We start from the raw sequence: 22,955 nt of genomic DNA, 5'->3' as shown, positions 1-22,955 counted from the left end.
ACGAGCTTCAGATTTATCGACGCATTAGCGTTCTCCTTCGACCGGCCCGCTTTGATTTCGTTTCCTCGCTAAACACACCATCTTACCTCCCTTTCGAAAAGAAAAAGGAGAATCAAATCCTCGAAACCATTTGTATTTCTCCGAAAAAGGGAAGTGGATCCACGTTTCGAAGACGTTGGAGACTCTCTGTCGTGTATTAAACGAATGTTTCCTATTAAATACGAGGCCTGTCGTAATTAGATGGCGGGCCGTGTGATTCCATATGGGGCATCGAGAGAGCGGTTTGGGGTGATTGACGTCGGACTGCCGGAAAAGCCTGGAGCCCCGTGAATCATGGTGGCCACGCGAAAACACCATAAAAATAATACGGCTGTGTCACGATACGCATGACTCATCTCCGCAACTGGATGGATCTCTCACTTGCCAAGATTCGATCGATAAGCCCGTTCTCGTCGGATGGGGGCGCCCACCCTTAACGTCTCGAAGAACCCCTCCTCCCCCTCCTCCCCCCCCTCCCCCGTGAGAGACTCGAACATTTTCGAAAGTTTTCCACTTCTTTGGTAATTCATCTCATCTCGAATAGACTTTCGTCGATAAAATGTGAAATATAAGCTGTATATTAACGCAACGGGACGAATAAATATTTGACGAACCGCGTCGTTCGGATTGATATCGATCGGAGGAGGGGGGGCTCTCCCTGCCCCGTTTAGTCATCGCATCGTTTGCTCAACGTGCGTAAGTTTCAATGAGTCACTGATAACCAGAAACCAGTGTTCATTGTACCAGGTAGGTAATAAAAATGATGTACGTGTACATCGATAACTCGAGTTGCAAAATTAGGTTGCGAATCCAAAAATATACGAGAAATACACCCGAGATCGAAATATCGATAATATAAAATTAGGTGTCTCGAGGCCTCTCCAACGAAATCTCATCAAGATTCCTCTAGCTGTCCAGCTTTCTAGGCCGGAAGTATCATATTCAAGGCCCGCATGCCACGATCTATTTGTCTCTATGGTTCAGAAAATTCAAGGATACTCTCGTCGCGTCGATTTTTTAATCGACGTCGATTGAAAAATATGGAAAAAAGTTGTGGTGACGCGTTAATCCCCCCCCCCCACCCCCACCCCGATTTTGATGATAACTTTATTCGAGTCGAGGGGGGGGAGGGGGGGGGGGAACGACACCACCTATAATAAATTACTCGACAATTACTGCTCCTCTATAATTCCGTTATTTATGGGAGAGACTTTGCCCAGCCGAGGGATACAGGCAATATTACAGACGATATCGATCCGTATCTTTTCTCTCGAAAGGGGGATGATGACGGGGCAGCTGCTTGACGACCAAATTTTCATCCCTCATTCCCGTGAGACGAGGAGCACGCGAGACTCGACCCTTTTATCAAGGTCGTTTTTTTCATTGCTAATTGAATCGCGAACCATTTCCACTTCGAGTCGAATCGAATCGAATCACGTTGTTGCGTCTATAGAAAAGAGAGAGAAAGGCGACAAAGTGGTGGGATTGTTTAGGACAGATCCGTGCATTTCGTTCATTTCTTTCTTTTTTTTTTTCTCCACTCGTCGAGGAATCGCGGGTTCTCGCGGTGTAGGCATTCAACGCGAGGGAAACGCGAGGCATCCGAAAATAGACGCGGCGACATTAGAAACACTGTGCGCCTCTCTCCCTCGTTCCAAACAACCCTCGCCTCGCTTTAATTACGAAAAGAGAGGCGAGCGTAAATATACAAAGCTCGGCCAACAAAGCTCCGTTTCCGATCGAAATCGTTCGATTTTTCGAATCCACGCGTAAACGTATATCCTCCTCCTCCTCCTCCACGAACGTTTATTTTCTTACGCGCAGATCGAGGGGAAAGGAAAATTGATAGAAGAAAGACGAGGGGCGAGCGAAGCGATTCATCAAGCCGGACGAAACTCGTTCGAGCGAAGAGATTCCACCCCTCCTACACGCCGTGGTAATCGCCCAGGCGAACTTCCAAAGTCGACCGGAGCGAGAGAGAGAAGTGGAGAGGTTCGCATCGAAGCGGAACGCATGCGTTTCCACCCTTAAAAACATGCACACGCACCGATATTTTCCATATTCGCGCGACCTTCAAACAAACTTCCCCTCCCCCAATTTCGAATCGATGCCAACAACCGAACGATCGAGTTTCGATCGAGTTTGGAACGGAAACGGGCATATAATTCTCGTTCGAATTATTTAACGAGGAGTGGCAAGGAATTGAGAGAGAGAGAGAGAGAGGGAGAGGCACACGGTCCGATTTAGCGCGAGTCATTAGCGCGAGTGCATCTTCACGGTGGCGCATACTCGTGGAAGACGTGGGATATTAGGAAAGGAGCGGTGTGCGTGTGCGTGTCCTCGGGTTAAATGGACGTGTGCCGCGCGAGGAGGGTGCACGGGTGGGGGCAACTACACGCGTGTCGTCGTCGGTTTTGGTTTTAGTTCCGTGGCAGTCGTTGCCGGCGACCGCCATCTCCAACGGACGTGTCTTCGAGAACGCTCTTTCCTTCTTTTTTCTCTCTCTCTCCCCTTGCCTTCCTTCGAGTTCCGGCCAAGACTCGCATACCTCTCTGTTCTCGTCGTGCAACGTTCGACGTTCCGTGAAATTTTCCCCGGGATACCATTAGCGTGTCTAGTGTTGTCATTACGATGATAATCGCGTTTGACGATCCAGCTGCGTCGTCGAAAGGGAAAGAATGAACTCCACCTGATCTCTGGTTCGGATCTAATTTGAACCGCGGGAAAAAGTATCCGTCCAAGAATAACGAGCGCGAGTAAAAAAGGGAGAAGCCTGGGCGAGCTGTTTTGCAGGCTCGAAGATCAAAGTTACGGAAGAAAAGAGAGAGGAAGAGAACGATCGGAGAAAAAATTTTTTGGCAACAAAGCGAAAGGAGTTTGAAAGGATGCGAGGGAGGAGCGTGGGAGGAAGGAGCGCCCGCTTCTGAAAAGGGACAAAGGGGGAGAAAAACGTCGGCTCGTTTTCTTAATCAAAAGATTTCGGCTCGCCACGACGCGTTCCGACTAATAACGAGCACGTGTTGCCGATCCTCGCGTTCCAACGCTCGAAACATTCCGTGGAAAACATTTCGAAGCGAAGTGTGTGTACGTAGCGCTTCCATATCGATCCGTGCGAGAATGTGTGCGGCCGTGGCGGCGTGGATCGAGGAGAGGGCGGGCGCGAGGAAGGACGAGAGGAACGGTATACGTTCGAGATACGAGTTACGGTCGTCGAGAAGGTGTCGCGGTTGATCGGCCGAGGAGGAGAAGGACTCGAGCAGGATCGGATGTCTGTGAAGGTGTCGATCGTTGGTGGTGGTGGTGGTGGTGGTGATGGTGGTGGTGGTGGCTCGAACGACACCTGATCCAAGGCTCGAGATGCGGCGCACGTCGGGACACGTGTTCCTCGCGAGTTTGCTGATACTGCTTCGCGCGCGGCGAGCGGACGCAGTCGCCGAGGATCCCCCCGAATTCTCGAACAGAGGTACGTCTCTCTCTCCGTTCCCTTTTCTCCCTACGAAACGAAATTAGCTAGGAAACACTCTGTCGATCGCGAGAACGAAAGGAAGGAATACGAAAGTTTGATCGAGCTCGATCCCTCTGCTCGAGTAACTGGAGGAGGAATGGTGGAGGTGGCGCGGCGAGAAAGCCTCGTACAGAGATTTATTTCGGATCCGAGCGCGGGTTCGACCTCGACCGGATTTTGCAACGAGTTAAAAAGTTAGGAGTCTATCGACATGTTGGGACTCGCGACACACTGGCGCGAGAACCCTCGAGTTTTTGGCAGCCGATCGACTCTCGATACGCTTCCTATGAAATAAAAGAAGTAGTAGCCCCCGACCTTCTCCTTAACGACTTCTTGCTTCCTGCCTCGAATTCTTGCCAGAGAAATTCTATCGGTCTCCGTACCACGGCTTCCTACCACGAAAAAAAAAAGGAAAGAAACGGAAATCAGCCTTTAAAATGATACGGGATCGCGTGTGTGTGTTTAAACAAGACTCGTTGTATATTTGGGATAGACTTTACGAAGTTTGCTCGATTGATCGTTCGTTAGAGACGCCAAATCTGTCAAAACAATTGCTTTTTCTTCCTCTTCCTCCTCCTCTTCTTCTTAGTGGAATCGAAATTGAATTTTTATCGTCATCGAAAAAATCTATTTACTTTTTTTTTTTTTCGCATCATAAATTCGAGTTAAACTCGAGGAAAGATAGGAAAGCGTTCGTCCGTCATCGTGATCGCAGAAAGCGATCCGAGAGCTTATAGATTTATTTTGGTCGGGGCGCGAAGCGAAAGAATTCGCGCGGTTTATTTCTGGCCCCGCGCGAAAAAGGCGCCGCTTCCAATTTCCACAATTTATGAAAACAGTGCGCTTCTCTCTCGAAGACTGGAACGCTGCTCTTTACAAAGACGGAAGGAGCGAAGTTGGAGAGGAAATTCGGGGTGGACCTCTTCTCGTCCTTGCTATGGATACCTCCCCTCGAAGGGGGAAAATATTTGGGGAGGGGAAAGGTAAACAGCGGGCCGCGATTCATCATCGTTTGCCTGGCCGGAACGAAAGCAACGCTTTCCCCGAAAAGCGGAGACGCCAAACGAATATTTCGAGGAGCGAGAATTCGCGGTTCGAAGAACTCGTAACGAAGGATAGCTCGGAAATTTTCGAATCAACGAATGATCGAAACCGGTTTCCAACTAATTACAGCCCGATGAAATATCTTTCGATTTTCGACCTCCAACAGAGCTGTCTCAGAGCTCCTCTTTCTCCAACTTTACGAGCATCCCTTCCCTATTCCGCGTGGAAGAAGGAGTGGGGGATATCGTGACAGGTGGCGGCGACAGTCGGAATTTTATCGAGCGAGGCGACTTCTTCTTGGGCCGGGTTCTGGGGCGAGCAACAGGTGTTGGAACTACGCGGGAACGTGTAAGACGTGAATATCGAGATGGAGGAAGAACCGATCGAGGCAAGGATCGAAGCGAAGGAGGCGAGCACGGTGTGACTCGAATACGTTGGCTGGTCGGCGGACAAAAGGCAGGAAGTAGCGGCACGATCGAGGGCGAGGAGTCCGGTTATAGGCGGCTCAACGATGAAAACTCGTAAATTAATTCCGAGTTTGGCGCGTGAGGAGGAGAAGGCGACACGATGGAGCCTCGTTTAATCACACACACACTCGCGCGCGCGTAACACGTTCGTTGTGCCTCGTAAATTAGTCGAATGAACGTTTCTCGATCGACTCGATACGTTATATGGTGATGAAAAACGCGAATCGAGACGAAATGAAAAAGGTGAGGATCAAAAACGAAGGGAAACGACGAGAATAGGCGGCGGAAGCGCGGTTTTTTAACGAGCGAACGATACAAAAATAACGGGGATCGCCCCTTCGAGGCCTTCGAGCGTTATTTACATAACGATATCTCTCTCTCTCTCTCTCCATCCTTCCTCGAATAATCTTTCTCGATTCCCGACCGAGTATCGGAATTCTATTTCGAGGAGAAACGATTTGGGGAGGAAGCAAAAAACTCAATACGTTCTTGAACTTGGGAAAGAAAAAGTCTAGTTTCATCCTGTTCTCGATTTCGATTGAAATATCATTGTCAGCTATCTATCTCTGTTGACGAATGTGTATTTGACAATTATCCGTTTCTTCCTTTTGAATATCGTCAATCCTCGTCGCGTTGGACAAACTAGGTTCAGCGAAACACGGGAAAAGCTTCGTTCCGTTGAACTGTCGAAGGAGAAGGAAGCAGCAAGTTGGAGGAGGAATTCGTTCGACGCATCATCGAGGCGGCCGCTCGTGACTCGCGTCGGTCCCGCGATTTAAACTTAGAATCGTAGAAGCGAATCGTTGTGAAGAGGTTTCTCCACCCACCGGGAGAAAATAGAAACGATATAACGCGCACGTGCTCGGTGTTAACGTGCATCGTGGTATGCCATTGATAACTTTTGTCTCTCTTGGCACGCGTTATCTCCTCTCCGTTCGACGGAAAGAACGACGGTCGCGAATATTTCCAAACAGATTTCAATTGGATTAAATTCGGGAAAATTGAGATCGAATCTCGAAGAGAGTGAATAATCATCGAGGACAGGGGAGGAACGTCTTAATTTCTATCTTAATTGAATCGTTTTTAGGAACGGTTCCTTCCGGGAACAGGCGAAAACGAGGGGTTCTATTCGTAACGCGCCCCCTCTTCTTCTCGAGGAGAGAAGAAACTAACCAACTGTCTTGATAACCTCTTCTTATTCTTTTGTGCCCCTTTTTTCAAGGGACTACGACTTTCGCTCTTACAGCGCCGCTCAGATTGGTGTGGGCCAGCAAGGGGGAGGACGTGGAACTGCCATGCGACATTACACCACCGACCCCCAACGACTCCGTGAACATGGTGCTCTGGTTCAAAGACACCGCAGGGATACCTCTTTACAGGTAACGACCTCCTTTTCGTTCCACTCTCATCTCATGCCTCCTCCTCTTCTTTTTATCCCTTCGTTACACGGTATAGTATATGGTTTGTTTCATCCAGGCAGAGGGTAAAAACATCCCTCACGGGACGCATACAGCGCTTCCTGGTCCCACGCGGAGAAGGATCGTCGTGTAACGCGAGCGGGTAACGATATCCGCGAATGCCATTGTTCTGAGATCGCGTCTCGAAATATCTCGGGTCAAGCCCCCCCGAAATAGGGTTGCCGCCATTATCTTCCTCTCTCGTCTCGCGGTTTCTTGGAAGGTTTCAGCGATTAAAATTATCGAACTCTTCCTCCCCGCCCCCCTTTTTTCGGGTCGCGAGCAGGATCGATAAATAAACGCGGAGGTATCTCTTCGACACGAATCGGTAATTTTCGGAAATAGATTGACAAATGACGCGCGTAAATAACGATGTATTCCCGTTCCGTTTATTTACGAACGGGAGTTGTAAGTTTACCCGTAAAACGGTTACGAGATATCTGGCCGAAGGATGTTCCTAGGAAAAAAAAAAAAAAATATAAACACGTGGCCTCGAAAACTATAGGATAAAAAAGAAAGAAAGGAGCGTTACACGAAGCAGGTGGCTCAAACATTTTACGAGTTTTTACCTCTTCTTTTTCTCTCTCTCTCTCTTTCTTGGTCGCAAGAGAGAAGCGCGGGAAAGTGGCGGCGCGATTCTTGGAAGGGAACTCTGGGATCGATTCCCCTGCTCGCGGAGGAGATTTCCTCCTCGACATTGCGTAACGGTCAACTTCGTTCGAATCTAAATCCGCCTAGTGCTTGCTTGCCAACTATCCTTTTTTCCCTCCGCAAATAGACGCGCGTGCTAGAGTTAGTCACTAGAACTGGGCAGAGGGTCCAGGGTCCGGTGTTTACCACCTCCTTTTAATCCCGGAAACGTCAACCCGCTCGATCGTTGACTCGCGCGCGACACGAGCCAAGAATTTCGGGCCGCTGATCGGGCCAGGATCCCTCTCCCCCTGGGTGACCGGGTAACCTCGCTTTCTTCGATCTTGGGATCCCGTCGAGAGGGAAACTAAACTTTTCTATCTTCATCCTCGTTCGAACGACAATATACAGTGGTAGAGACTCCCGTAACCGAAATGGAACGATTACTTTCTTTCGCGTTCAAACTTTGTTTACTTGAGTAGAAACGAACAAGATCAACGGTTTCTTTCGACGTCTAAGGATCCAACGTATCTTTTTCAACCGCAAAGTCGTAAATTTTTTATCGTAAGCAGCTGCGTGGAATTACCTGCTTATCTTATCTTTAATGATCTTGTGTTTCGCTACCCTACGTTTTATTATTATATATACATGTATATTTACATGTACACATATATATATATATTTTTGTATTTTATTTTTCAAAATTTTTTTTACTAAAACGGCGAGTTTTCGTTTATCCGCCACTGCGATACCGGTCGAACACGGCCGAAAATATTCGTTACGTCTGAATATATTGTATATTTACGTTGTGATCCAAGATACAAGGAACAGACTTGAACAATAGAAGATCATCCGTACATCAGGATAACGAATCTAACGTGTTAAAATAGCGTTTTGCCCTCGAGAACGATGGCCTCGAAGTTTTCGAAAATGGAAATGGAAAAGTTTCTCGATCTCTGCGCAGCTTGGACGCGAGAGGCAGGGATCTCGCCTCCGCCATTCACTGGGCGGTCAGCGACGATCTTGGGAAGAGGACCTACTTTCAAATCGGGAACGGGCATCAGGCGAAGTTGAAAGTGACCAAGGTCACGTACAAGGACCAGGGGGTCTTCAGATGCAGGGTGGATTTTATAAATTCTCCGACGAGAAACTTTCGCGTGAATCTGACTCTCGTCGGTGAGTACGAGATCTCTCTCCTTCTCCCTCTATTTCCTATTAATGGTCGAACGAGATCCCGTTTTCAGAGGAGCCATCCAGGCCTGTGATATACGATGCTCAAGGGCGAGAGGTGACAGGGGTGGGCGGCCCCTTCTTGGAAGGCTACAACCTCGCCTTGATCTGCCAGGTGTCCGGAGGTTAGACTCGTCCTTCCTTCCTTCCTCGTCCACGATCGCTTCGACTTCGCTCTAACTTCCCTCCCCTTTCTTTCTGCCCCCCGCAGGAAGACCGAAGCCTGCGGTCACGTGGTGGATGGACGGCGAGATATTGGACGGCGTGGACGACACCCCGCACGTCGGCTCTCCGAGCAGCAAATTCACGGAGAACCAACTTTTCATCGCGAACGTGACGAGATCGTTGTGGGGCAAGAAGCTGGAGTGCAGGGCGCAGTCGCCCCCCATGTCCTCGCCGATCGTCCGTGAAGTCCCCCTCGACATTTACCGTAACTATAATCTAACTGTTAATTTCGACTCCTCGAACGAGCGTTTCGAAGAAATTTCCACATCGCGAATAGGCGCACGTGGGAACGAAACAGAAGAACGACGAACACGCGTGCCTGCCAAGGCCGCTTTTTTTCGATCTCACCACGCGCGCTACGATCGTAAACGCGCGAGATCGTCGTTGTGGAACGACTCTTTTTTCCCCCTCCCTTCCACTCGTGTATCGACGAGTACACTGCTCTGTGTAACTGTGTGCGGCGCGTACACCGCGAAAAACCGCAGGAACGCGTGCGGCTTCTTAAACTGTTGCGTAAGCCGATCGTATTTCTCGCGGGGAGCGAATTCTTTTTCCTTTTTTTTTGGGAGGGAGGGAGGGGGAAGGGGAGCGCACGAGAACGGCTTCCCAAAAAAAAAAAGAGAAGAAACTTTCGGCCGGACATCCTGCGCGGGAAGGAATAATATATCGAGACTGTTATTCATCCGAATGTCCTGCGACTACTGTGTGTCGCCTCGAGAAGAAAGAAGTTTAAATATAGAAGTTTAGCGAGCGGAAGCGAGATGAATTCCAACGATTTCGCGCGGTCCTCTCTCCCTCCTTTTTAACTCCTTTGACGGCCGTGCTTCGTGGAATTGCCGTCCCAAAGTAAAAATACGCGGGTTTCGGGTGTGGAGCATGTGGGGCTCCCCCGGTTATTTTCGAGGGGACTCGGTCTCCTCGTGCAATTTTTTCCAACCCCCTTCGTGAGTGTAATAATTGGGACGAAGGTGTGGACTTTTTTCTGGCTTCCAGTGAAACCGGCGCTCGTGAAGATCGTTCTTACGGAGGAGCAGATCTACGCGAATCGGCCGATCACGGCGCGTTGCGAGACGTGGGGGAGCTCGCCCGCGGCGAGGGTGGTGTGGAGGCTGGGCAGGCAGGTGATAGGCGACTCGAACGTGTCCACCACGCAGAGGAGCAATTCCACGGTCAGCAAGCTGCCCCTGATCCTCGGCAAGGACGACAACGGCAGGAAGTTGACTTGCAGGGCCGAGAATCCGAGATTCCCCGGCGGGGTCCTCGAGCGAACCGAGATCGTGGACGTTGCCTGTGAGTGTACCGCCGCACAGCATACCCACACACGTGTCTCCTCCCCTCCATTCATTTCCTTCGCTTTCGTCAGACGGGCCGGTGGTGTCGGTCGATCTGGCGACCGGCTACGTTCTGGACACGCTGAGGGAGGGCGATGACTTGAAACTGGTGTGCGACGTGGACAGCAACCCGCCACCGACCGCCATCGTTTGGTATCACAAGGTAAGAGGGATCAAATTTCTCACCGAGAGCGGTGACAAGGTGAGATTCGAGCGTTTTGCAGGACAATCGATTGGCGCACGATGTGGCCGGCGGCACGTTGATAGCCTCGAACACGTTGACGTTGAGGGTGCTCACGCTGGCCCACGCGGGCGAGTACTCGTGCCAGGCGATCAATTTGGTGGGGGAGGGCCGCAGCCCTCCGATCTCGGTCCGCATGAAATGCAAGTAGCGTTCGATCCACCGAATTCTTCCCTTCCCCGATCGTTGCTACATGCGTTTTCGTTTACGTTTTCCAGATGCACCGAGGTGCAGGCCGGGCTACGAGAGGCGCGAGGTCACAGCTGGTCGTTACGAAACGGTGTCGCTGCGTTGCGAGGTCGACTCGGTGCCCAGGGACGGCGTGAGGTTCTCGTGGACGTACAACGGGACGCTTGGCGACGTGTTGCCGATGCCCAACTCGAAAGCTCGGAGCAACGGGCTCGTTAGCGTGCTCGAGTACACTCCCACCGTGGACACCGACTTCGGGACTCTCGCCTGCTGGGCGAGCAACACGGTCGGCAGACAAAGGACGCCTTGCGTGTTCAACGTGGTCGCTGGAAGTACGTGTTTTGAAACAAGTCGATCTAATTAATCCTTCTTTTCGGATTCGTGCGAAAAAGTTAATTTCGATGGAAAATAGAGGACGATCCGTCTGAGGGAGCGGTTATAAATTCGCAGAGCCACCGCAGCCGCCGTCCGACTGTTCGCTGCACAATGAGACCACCTCCCTCGAAGTGAATTGCGTCCCCGGCGCGGACGGTGGCACGCCGCAGTACTTTTTGCTGCAAGTTCGGGGGATACCGAGGGATGGCCCGGTCCAAGCCACGCTGCACGCGCCTCAAAGCGACCAGGGGACGGTCGGCGGTGGGGGGGAGGCGCCGCCTGTATACCAAGAGAGGAATCCAAGGCCGAATTTCCAGATACGGGGCCTCGAGCCAGGCTTCGATTACACTTTGTACGTGTACGCGGTGAACGGGCAAGGGAGGAGCGAGCCGGCTCTATTGGAGAATGTGAGGGTCGGCGGGGCTATAGGCGAGAAGGTGGAGAGGGACGGCCTGTTCCTCGAGGATCTGAAGAAAGCGCTGCCCGAGAGCAGCCCCGAGAATATGATCATCGTGGTCGCCTTGACAGGTACAGGTAATTAGATCGATAATCAGAGAGTAGGTATTTTCAGTTGGCATCCTTATAATGCGTTTTAGATGATTTGATCCAGTGCAGTGGTTCTCAACCTTCTTTTTTGAGGAGGGAGGGGGGGAGGAATTTTAAAATAATTTAAAAATTTGGCGGCTAATCATGAGATGAATTAAAAGAATTTTATTTTTGGTTCGTCGATCGATATGCCTATAATATATTTTGTGAAATTAGCGTATGTATCGGCAGGCAAGGAAGGGGCAAATTTTATACGTATAAAAAATTTGGAGAAATAAATTATACCACAACATATTCTGCATCCTGTAAAATATACTACCTCTTCGGTTGAAACGATTTTCAGTTGGCATCTTTATAATGCGTTTTAGATGATTTGATCCAGTGCAGTGGTTCTCAACCTTCTTTTTTGAGGAGGGAGGGGGGGGAGGAATTTTAAAATAATTTAAAAATTTGGCGGCTAATCATGAGATGAATTAAAAGAATTTTATTTTTGGTTCGTCGATCGATATGCCTATAATATATTTTGTGAAATTAGCGTATGTATCGGCAGGCAAGAAAGGGGCAAATTTTATACGTATAAAAAATTTGGAGAAATAAATTATACCACAACATATTCTGCATCCTGTAAAATATACTACCTCTTCGGTTGAAACGATCGAATAAATATTTGGATTGAATATCGATCGATAAAGAAATTTTCATTTCGATGGAGGCCTGCCACACTAATTATGAGATAAATTAAAAGAATTTTATTAGATATACTTATGATATATTTTGTGAAATTAGCGTATTCACAGTGGCCAGACTCGTAGCCAGGATTTTTTTTAGGAACGGGATAATTTTGTAGGTATATATACATTTAAGAAATTCAGAAAAATAAATTATCACATTTTGTAAAATGTTATCTCTTTGGTTCAAATGATGGAATAAATATTTGGATTGAATATCGATTGATAAAGAAATTTTTATTTCGGTAGAGGCCACTAATAACGAGATAAATAAAAAGAATTTTATTTTGGTTTATCGATCGATATCATCGTATACCTATAATATATTTTGCAAAAGTAGCGTATTCGCAGTGGCCAGAATTTTTTTTAGAAAGGAAATTTCGAATCGAGGCGAAAAATTTCAACGTCCTGTAATTTTCGTTCTCCGCTTTTTGAAGCGACGTAGAAAAGTAAAAGTAAAGAATGACCAACTACGCGTGTAGAATAATAAACGATATGGAAATTCTAACGAAGGATATTTCCGAATCTAAGGTGCGGTCGCTTTGATCCTGATCGGCATTGGCGTGATCATCGGGTTGGCTATCTGTAGGAGAAGGAGCGGATCACCGGCGAAAGACGGGCCGGACGATTTTACCATCCCCACCTACGTTTCGGCTCAAAGGATCGAGCCAAGGATCAGATACTCGGGCGACGGCAGCAGACGCTCCCAAAGAGCGAGCTTGTACGTCGAGGAAAATCGAAACGGTAAACCTTTCTCTCTCTCTCTCTCTCTCTCGTTTCTCGAATCATGAAAAATTATTCGAAATCCATCGCTTGTTTTTCCAGAGCCTGACCTCCTGCAGAGAGTCGAGATCGACGTACACGATTAACGATTTACTCTTCCGTAGGAGTTAAAGGAAGAAAGGACTATGCGATGATATCCATATACGTGTATTATATACGCTTTTCGCGATGTGTATATAACAGGTGTCCATTTCCCTTAAAAAAGTTAATTTAAGTTGGTAAGAGATAGGCTGGATGCACGGTGACCGATGATTTTACACAATTCCTGTACCTGTTCTTTTATCGATCGATTTAAAACGCGACGAGCTCTGTTATTTCGTTTCTCTCTAATCCACGTGCCTTCTCTTCTTTTTCTTCACAAAGAAAGTATTGTAACCAAGCTTGCCGCTTCGCGTTAAGTGTACAAAGTGTTTCCTTTCGGTCTCATCACGTGGAAACCCCACGCGTACTTTAATATCCGCCTGCGAATCATCTAGGAACCGAAACGCTTATGTAATTGTGTAAATAGCGTTTATAAAAAAAAGGAAGGAAAAAAAAAAAAACACCGACGTTGTATTATTAGCGATAAAAACTAGGAAATAAATTTTTACCAAATATCGAGCCTGTCTTTTCGACGCGCGTGCTATATACGTGCCACACTCCGAGGAGAACAAATTGTTTTTAAACCAAAACGCAAAACGATCCCGATACCGGATGTTTCGATGCGCTATCGACTGGTAATAAAAAAAAAAAGAAAAAAAAAAGGAGGAGAGAAAAAAAAACGGTCGTTTGACCATCCGCGCGATACATCCGGCGAAAAATACAACGCGTATGTCGCTTCCACCTTCCATAAACAATTTTCCAAAAGACCGTAACTTTTGCCCCCGATACGACTTCCCTGTGTCTGTGTGTGTTCAACGAAATACGAGACGGAGATCGAGAAAGAGAGATCTTTCTCGATTTCATCGGGAAGTTGTGTTGATTTAAAACATGGCTCCATCGTTTGCCGCGATACCGGCAACTCGAATGGCGGGTAAACACTATTGGCCCAAGTTTCCAGATGTCCCGCCGAAGGCGCTGGCGAACAATCTTGGCGCTCGATCCGAGGCAGCCTGTTAGAATTAGTTGGGACTCGATCCCGAGCGGGTGGTACAGATATTTCTTTTTATAGATGAATTTTGGAAAGTGTTCGAGAACACGTGCATCGAGCCCCGGATTCACTCGCTTTGACGAAAAGGTTGATGGAATATTCGATCGCGTCCCGTTTATGCGTTATTTACGCGCAATCTGGCATAAATGTAGCGTGCTAATAAACTACAACCAGCGAAATTACCAGCGAAATTACCATCGCGCGTTGTTACGAAACTCCTCCGTTATATTCGAAATAAACGAAAGTGGGGAAAAAAAGGGGGAGGATTAGATGGATTGGTGGAATTTTCGAAAAATTTCCAGCGCACGAAAGAAACTCATTCGGGAAGAGTTTTGTAGAGCGACTGTACGCGCAGGTATAAAGTGAATGAGCGATGTAAAATTTACAATTTATAATGGACGCGAATATAACGGATCCGCCGCTCGATCCCAATTATCCGACAACGCACGGTTACGCCGTTATCTATTCATATCAAGCGTAACCGTGGATGATGCAATTACAAGCGAATTTATTAATTTACACGCAAATGCGAGGCATCGTTTCATCATTCCTCACGAATTAAAGGATCGATCGAATGGGGAGAGAGAGAGAAAAAATATTGAATGATTTCTCGATCGAACGGCCGCTACTTTATATTCGACGCGTCATCGACGAAACGCGGGGAGGGAGAAGAGAGGGAGGAGGAGGAGGAGGGGGGGGGAAGGGGGGAGATGGTCGATTGCTCGAAACTTCATCAACGTCGCGATAATCGTGTCGTCGATTGCGTCGACAGATATTCTATTTTCGGTGAATTAGTTGCCGCCCGGCGACAACCAATTGCGCGAAAAATTCAATTATCATTGCCGACGTAATCGATTTACAGATTTGCCCGCCGCGTTAAACCGTCGTAACCGTCAATCGCCCCCCTCCCTCCTTTGCCCCTCGGGGCGAGGAATAAAGGAAACGTGAGATCTTATTTTCTAGGGAGCGGACAAATGGGGAGGAGATGGTTGCGTGTTACGGAATAATTAGGTTATACTTTGCCAAGAGAAGAAGGGCTCTCAGGTATTATCGTTATCATTTTCCACCACCCCTCTCGAGTCGAGCAAAGCGTCCAACGATTTTTCACACCGTATTTAACACGCAGTGCCAAAAGTGTACCACGGTGTGCTCGAGAAAGATGGTTGCTTTGACGGTGTTTATTATTATGAAAAAAATAATCCAGAAAAAGATACTCGAATCGATTCCCTCGACCTTTGAAAAGGATTCCAAGTTTTCTCTCGAAGCAACGAGAAGAAGAAGAAGAAGAAGAAGGAATCGCTCCTTAGACTTAATTTCCTCTCGGTTCTTAAACTTGAATGAATTTAATTAGAGGTGAATGGTGCGGACAATATTCAACATTGTCGCCCCCGATCTTTTGGCTGATTATTCATCGGGGAATTGTCATCGGCGAAAGGGAGAAAGACAACGTGAAGTTGGGGTAAAAAGTGTTTTCAACCTGTTCGGTGCGCAAGTTCGAGAGGATTTATGCCCGCCCCCTGCGGGGACGCGTGCGATTTACTTTTACAAAAGGGAGGAGGGGGGGGGGGTAGTGTTTTATTTTATTTCGAATCGAACAACGGTAATATAAACGACAGTTTTAGTTAACCGGTTTAGTTTAGTTAACGATAACGGGTTATTAATTATCCCCAGTTATCGTTGCATCGAAGAGAATTAGATAGATAATTTACGCACGCGTTACGATACAGTTCTACAGTTAAATAATTCATAGTAATTTCGCGAATGATACAATTTTGTAACGCTAAGAATAACGCGTGTACAAAGGTAAGTTTATGGTTAAACCGTTATTAGAGAGAAATTAATTACGGTTCCGCGAACATCGAAACACTGTTCATTTCTCGCTGCTAAATTGTTACAAATCGTACGAAATCGTTGATCGAACAAATTTCAATTTCAATTTCAGCATGGATCCTTATTGTTCGAAATTATCGATTAAATAACTTTCTAACTGCGATTTCCTTGGAATCGGATAAAGGGGAGGGGAAAAATTAGAATTACACTTACCCCTCCTCAACTTTTGGCCAAGATTGTACGCATAATATGAACGATCTCGTTAATTTATTTGCGCCCCATGGAGCAGAAAATTTAATATGGAATAACGTATAATAATTTTAATTAACGTAACGGTAATTATAAAACGTAATTACATACGTAAATAGCATCGACGATTAAGTGTGCTCGATATGCAGTGTTAAATCGATCGATATGCAATAACGTGTAATATTAAGGCTCGGAGAGAATATCGATTTTACCGGCAACAGAACGATTAGAAGAAATTTATATATCGAAGAAATCATTCCCTTTCAGAACTCCAGCAAACTCCAATCTTTATTAACACGTGTATGTATTCAAAATTTCCTTCTAGAAATGAAAGGGAGAAAAAGAGGATTGATAAGTTCGAAATACGCATTTCTACGAGGCATAGATGTTATAGAATACAAAGTTCGCTGAAATTTTATTTATGATTTTATTACTGAACAGCAGTATTACTATTTCATATTTTGATATCTACTTGTTCATCTTTGACACCCACTCTTCACTTTGTAAACATTTTGTACGCGCAATTACGTATAATTAAAATATATTCATTCAGCTAAATCCGTATATTTTATTTATCACTGCGTAACCAGTCAACAGTTCGAAACCAATCTCTATTAACACGTACATGTTTAATAAGAACGCGAAATATGTTACACTAAAAATTCATTAAAAATGAAATATGCATTTCTACGAGTCGGCCATCTTCCAATCTTTATCAACGCGTATATGTTCGATAGGAATCGAAATATGTACTCGAAATTCCTTAAAAATAAAAGAGAATTGACGAATTCGAAGTATGCATTTCCAGAGACGTATTGCAAAGTAAATCGTTCGTCGTCGACTTTTATCGCATTTTCTTTCACGTTCAACACCGATTTCGAGCAACGTATTCGGCCGAAGAAAAAGATGGCGCGAATCAGAATCGGCGCCAATCCCGTAATTTGTTCCGCGACCCGATTCCCCCAAGATTTAGCGCGGTTTAATCCACCTGTTGGCCAAATAAATCCACGATTCCCGCTCTCTCTAACTTTTTGAATTTCGTCTCGCCGTGCGACGCTAAATCTTCGACCGTTCTCCTTCCTTCCTTCGTCCCTCTCCTCTTCGATTCGACTCGACGCGAAGAAATTACGAAAATCGATAACAACAACAAGAACAACAATAATAATAATAATTACAGGATGAATAACAAGCGAGAAATTTTAAGACGCAGTTACAATCTCTCGTCAAACGAAAGATATATTCTCGTCTCTAAAAAACGGTGAGGTAAGATTCGAGCGCATTCGTTTCACGCGTTTATCGAATTCCTTCTTTCGATTATTCGCGCGCGAGGGAAAAAGTTGGGAAACGATTGATCGACCAGTTCGAACGACGCAATTACGTTACGTTAATTAATCCAGCCTCGCTACTTTCGCCGTTTGCCGACGACGCCCCGAGCTCTTTTAATTCGAAGGCACCCCGATGAAACGGAAATGAGTCACCTTGCTTCCCGTTTGCACAAGATTTCACGCTGAATTTACGAATCCCCCGCCGATGTCAGGCCAGGCAACCTCGTCCAATATCTTGCTCCCTCGAGACAAAGGGAGGTGGAGGGGGATCTCTTTTTCCTCGAGGGTGCAAAATTTCACTCCCGTGTAAAAGGATTGGAAAGTTTCGATTCCTCCTCTGTCTCGATCGAATTGATCGCGGGCAATTAATAAGGGAGGCGAGGAGGGTGCCCTCGCTCCTCAGACTTGGAGCGAAACATTGAAGTTTCGGTTGGAAAGAAACTAGGCCGAGATTTCAGGCATCGATACCGAAACTTGGACACGCCTCTGTGCCGCGTTTTCCCACATCCAGTCGGTGAGCGAAGAATCGGATAGTCGCAGAAATTTCAACGAAGAAATTCAATTACAAACGTAAGAGAAATTTTGCGCGAAAAATTGGAAAATTTGATCGTCGATCGATCTCTTCCTCCAACTTTTTTTTAGTATAGTAGAATCGAATAGATATTGTTCTTTTCGATGAAACGAGAAAAACAAGGGTTGCGTTGTTCTCGAGGTTGCGAGAGCCAACACCTTTCACGGATTTTTACGGAATCATCGTCGGTTGGAAGAGGACAATGTAAGGATAATCGACACGATCTTTCTCCTCGTCACGCTGGCGCCGAGCAAATATTTGAAGGGATCCCTCGTTTCCCGATTCGATTTGAATCCGTCCCCTCATCGCTTTCTTTCTCTCTTTCTTTCTGTCCTCCCCCCCTCCCCCCTCCGAGATATGATCGGCGAGTGGAAAACTGCCGTCTTAGAAAAGGGAAACTGGTTGCAGCTCTCCCTGCGGACACGGTTCTCAATTGTGATGATGAGAGTAGAACGAATATTCCTTCTCGCTCTTCCACCGTGATTCGAGAAGCTGGCTCTTGGAAACGAATCGCCATCGATGGAAATCGTATTATTTCGGGCCGAGATCGCCGTTTTAAATTTCGCTTTTGTGAATCTCGCGTGGAGGATTCGCAAGAAATTCAATCTCGCCGCGAATCGCTAAAAGCATCCACTTCGCCGCAGCGACAGTTTGTTTTACGAACCTTTCCCCTCCCCCCCGTTTTTCCCTCGGCCATTAGACGGAGTCCCTCCCTCTCTCTCTCTCTCTCTCTCTCTCTCTTCTTCTCCATCCTTCGCCTTTTCTTTCGACTGGGAAGAAGCCAGGCGTCTTTCCACGATCAAAGAAACAACAATCCCGAACGGCGGGTATTCGGCGGGATCGAGGAAAGGAAACGCCGCGGCGCTACTATCCCCTCCCCTCCACCCACCTCCCTAATTACGACGGACGAGGAGTCGTTGTTTTCTCTCCTTTGGCCCAGTTTCGCGTCCGGGCGGCGGGTAATAAAAGAGCGAGGAAAAAAGAAGGGCACTTCGCTCGTTCGGCGAAGGAACGACGCGTGACGAAAAGCGGCGGGTGAAATTTTTCCACGTTGGGGCGTCGGGGGGGAGGGGAGGGGACGGGACGGGAGGATTCATGGAGGGATGGGACGATCGCCGCGTTGTGTACGAGAAGAGGTGAGGGGGAAGGAGGGGGAGGGGGAAGGAGGGGGAAGGAGCGGGAGGGGGAGGGGGGAAGAGGAGGGGGAGGGGAGGAGGGGCGGAGGGGGGAGGGGAGGGGGAGGGGGGCGGGAGAGAAGAGGAGGGGGGAGGGGAGAGGGGGAAGGAGGGGGGAGGGGGAGGGGGGAGGAGGGGGAGGGGGAGGGGTGGAAAGGTGTCGGCCGTTTCTCGAGTCGAGTCACGCGCGGTGGCCGCCGAATCTGGGGACAAAATGCGCGATTTAATTAATCGTACGATGGCCGCAGAAAAAGCCTCGACTCGGCTACGCATCGCGATAAATCGTTTTTATCCGCGGTGCTCGATCGTGAACAACGATCCTCTCATCCTCCTCCATCGAAACCGAGCGTCGATTAACGTCGATGTCGTGGCAAATGGAATGAGAGAATGTCGAAAAGGTTTTTTTGTTTTGTTTTTTTTTTTTTTTTTTTTTTTTTGCAAAGTCGTCGAGTCCACGCAATCGAACTTTCTTAAACTATATACCTACTTGAAACTACTTTCTGGCTTTGAGTCCGGAACGTGCGTGGATGATAGGGGGGTGATCGAGCACAAGTGAGACGTTGTGCTTCGAACGATCGGCTTGAAATTTGGCTCGATGGAAGGAAGGGGGGAGGAGAGTTGACGAGGTTAGTGGTTGTTTTCGAACAAAGGGCGTGGAAAATCGTAGAACTACAAGTGCGCGCGTTATAGCTGCGAGGGGAAACGAGAGAGTCGAAGGAACGAAGGGAAAAGAGGGTGGTGGTTTGCGAGAAGGAATTTTCTCCCTTTCTTTTTTCCTCTTTTTTTCCACACCCCCCCCTCCCCCTCCCTCCTCCCAGTCCGTAGATGCAAAGTTCCGTTTTTACTTTTCGACTATGTCGACGCGAGGCACACTCGAGCGAAAGCGGTTTTCCCGAGTTTTCGTTTAGCGTGGAGGGTTCGTTGCTCGCGGGAGCCCCGTTGAAACCAAGTTTATCAAACGAACCTCGGCTCTGAACAGGCTGCTGCTTGCTGGCTGACGTGAAATCAAAAATAGAATGCGGCAACGAGATGCGAACAAAGGAGGTGCATTTATTTTCTTATAAACCTGACCGGCGTTAAACATTCGCGAGAAGGGAAAAAAGGGAGGGAAAAAAGTGGCCCCCCACCCCCTTCGATTATTTCGCTTTATTTTCGACCGGCGATATTTCTTTCCTTTCTTTATGGCGCCGATTCGTCGCCATTATTCCTTCCATTATTTTATTTCCTCCACGGTCGGAAAACTTTGCCCTTGGACCACAGATACCACGTGTCTCCGTTAAAAAGTGAATCCTTTAAACAATTGCATCCACAACGATTGCTAGGAAGTGGAACACCGCGAAACGGAATCTCGTTACACTCCGAGTGTAGCCAGCAACGACGACGAGAAGAGAGAGAGAGAGAGAGAGGGAGCAGTCCAGCGGAACGTTTAATCTCGTTACGATACAATTAGAATAATTCCCGGCTACGTACATTCCCCGGTGAATGAAAGTTTCGTCCCGGCTGTAGCAATTTATTTTGAAAAATTTCCGCGCAGAAAATAGATTTATGATTCGCGCGTAGACGAGCGTTTCGAAAAAAAAGGGGGAACCTTGGAGCCAGTTATACGCGGTTATAGTTTCTGCTCGCGCGCGATAGAGCGCGCTTCTCCTTTCTTGTCAAACCTCGACGCGAATCCACTCTGTCTATACATACATCAACCGTCCAAATTCCGTGAAAATGTTCCGCTATAACATCAAACGTGACTCGCGCGAGTCTCGCGTTTCGCGATATATCCGTTTGATTAATACATCCGGTTCGTTCTGTGCAGTTCATTTTCCACCAGCCATGTATATATATATATATATATAAATTCAACGCGACGAACGCTCTGTTCGAATACCGCTTCGAATTTGCGCACAACGCGGCGCATAAATTACGATCATCACGATCGAGAGTGATTCGTACTTTTTTTTTGCTCTCGTCTCGTTAACAATCGGCGAGATCGAATTACTCCTTCGCGAGCGTTCCATTTTCCCACTTCAAAACGATATATAATTAGCCCTTTGCACTCGTATTCAAGAAGGTTAATCAAGGTAACGAGAATCGCTAGAATGTAATTATTTACATTAGTAAATATACGTGTAATAATAAAGTATACGACTGTACGGCGTAACTTTGTAACTTTCGACCGAGTTCGAATTACTTTACCGCTCGTGGCGCCATCTGAAACAGCGTTCTTTTGTTTTTAAGAAGAGCCGCGAGGAGCGCTCCAAAAGTTTTCAGTCTTGTGCAACGATTTCTTTCGTCAAAAGAATCGCTCGACCTCGAGAAGAATCGATAGAAAGATCGAGATCTGTCCGACCGAAACGATCGGATAATCTTGTGATTTACGTAATAAAATCTTGAATTTGGAATAAAAAAGGAAAAGAACTTATATATATATATGAGGCATTGAAAATTCTCGAATTCGACGTTTGAAATGTCGAATTCGTCGTTCGCGGAGAAAAAAGAAGTCGATTCGGTTTTATTCTTTTTTTTCTTTTTTTTTATTTCGAGAGAGGTATATACACAGACGCACGCCGATCCGGATTAAACGGAATATTTTTTCTGGATCCGCGGATCCGTGTTTGCGTTCCATACGCTTCATCCTTCTAATCGGCGATCTTTATTTTTGGTGCGCGCGAGGCAGGACCGTTCGTCCCCGCCGCTTTTCTTTAATCAAATAAAGATTTCAAATTTTTCATCCGAATCGGGAAACGGTCGATTCGTGCCTCCATTTCGCCAATTGAACCGTAAAATTGGAGTAATCCCCGCGAAACGGACTGTGTCGCCGTTGAATCTCGGTCTTGATTCGATTCTCTCCGAGAATCGGTATGCAAAGGCGTTCGCAAAGCAACTCTCCATTAACCAGCGATAATCGTTATTTGTTATTTCTTATTTACCACGGTCCAGAATCGTTTCTTCCTCTCTTCGAACTGGGTCGTGTTTCAAGAGACGGCTTAATTCAATTTGCGATTTGTTGGAAAAGAAAAGAAGGACGAAAAAAGAAAAAAAAGAGAAAAATCGTAAAAGTAACAATATCCTTGGACAAAAGATTACGGTCCCGTATTCGTGAAATATAAATAATGGAAATTGGCCCGCGATAAAACTAGGTTGAGCGAGTTTAACCAGGGTTTAATCGACCGCGTAACTCGCCTCCGTGTTTATAGCAATTAACCGAGCATTAACGCGCTGTCGTTAATGATTTATCACCGAGATACAAATCCTGGTTACCTAGTGGCACCAACCGATATGTTTCCACGGAAATCGCTGTTTTAAACGGCTATCCCGCGGGTATACGGGGAAAGCAAAGGTAAAAAAAAAAAAAAAAACAAATAAAAGAAAAAGAGGGAGAACAAGCAAGGTAAGAAGGAAAAGCGTTCTGAGACCCCCGAGGGGAATATTATGCAAAGTGGGAAACAGATGCACGAGTCTCCCGAGTGCGATGCTGCTCTTATTTTTCGGCCAGGCCAGTTTCTCTTCCCATTCGACCAGGAACAGCTCTAGGAAAAAAAAAAAAAAAAAAAAAAAAAAACGTCCGCTCGTCGAGAAAACGGACAGGCAAACGGGAGGGAATACATCGGCCACGTGCGGTATATCTTTACGACTTCCTACGCCTCTCCCCTCTCCCCTAATATCCTATCCTTCTTCGCGTTTATCCTTCTCGCGTTAATAACTCGCACCATATTCCCTTCTCTCGATTTCTTTCTCTCTCTCTTTCTCTCTTTCTTTCGAGGAAAAGGAAAAACGATAAAGTAAGAACTCGCACCATGTTCCTTCTCTCTCTCTCTCTTTTTCGAGGAAAAAGAAGAACGGTTATTACGCGTTTAAGGATTCGCATCGAGAGCGTTCCACGCTAATAAACTGG

The 22,955-nt window shown here is 47.0% G+C and overlaps 1 protein-coding gene across 3 annotated transcripts; it reads left to right on the top strand.

The window, feature by feature from the left end:
- The first annotated feature begins 1,949 nt into the window (after positions 1–1,949).
- side (motor axon guidance molcule sidestep) lies at positions 1,950–13,386 on the top strand. 3 transcript variants are annotated; one of them, XM_012490809.3, is made up of 13 exons: positions 1,950–2,031; positions 2,649–3,502; positions 6,278–6,434; positions 8,107–8,318; positions 8,387–8,497; positions 8,584–8,802; positions 9,591–9,887; positions 9,961–10,091; positions 10,153–10,312; positions 10,388–10,690; positions 10,809–11,267; positions 12,539–12,751; positions 12,833–13,386. In XM_012490809.3, the coding sequence occupies exons 2-13, from the start codon at positions 3,352–3,354 to the stop codon at positions 12,874–12,876; spliced, it is 2,457 nt and encodes an 818-aa protein (XP_012346263.2). In that variant the 5' UTR covers positions 1,950–2,031; positions 2,649–3,351; the 3' UTR covers positions 12,877–13,386. The 3 variants fall into 3 exon arrangements, with proteins under 3 accessions (XP_012346263.2, XP_086761104.1, XP_086761103.1); XM_086904978.1 differs by lacking the exon at positions 1,950–2,031 and having other exon boundaries at positions 2,443–3,502; positions 6,302–6,434; XM_086904977.1 differs by lacking the exon at positions 1,950–2,031 and having other exon boundaries at positions 2,445–3,502; positions 10,809–11,261.
- Positions 13,387–22,955: the final 9,569 nt, after the last annotated feature.

The sequence above is a fragment of the Apis florea genome, unplaced genomic scaffold (genome assembly GCF_048593485.1).
Source record: "Apis florea isolate Af1SG1 unplaced genomic scaffold, ASM4859348v1 contig_2350_pilon, whole genome shotgun sequence".
NCBI lineage: Eukaryota > Metazoa > Arthropoda > Insecta > Hymenoptera > Apidae > Apis > Apis florea.
The sequence above is the reverse complement of the archived record's forward strand: the minus strand, read 5'-3'. Positions and strand labels throughout refer to the sequence as shown.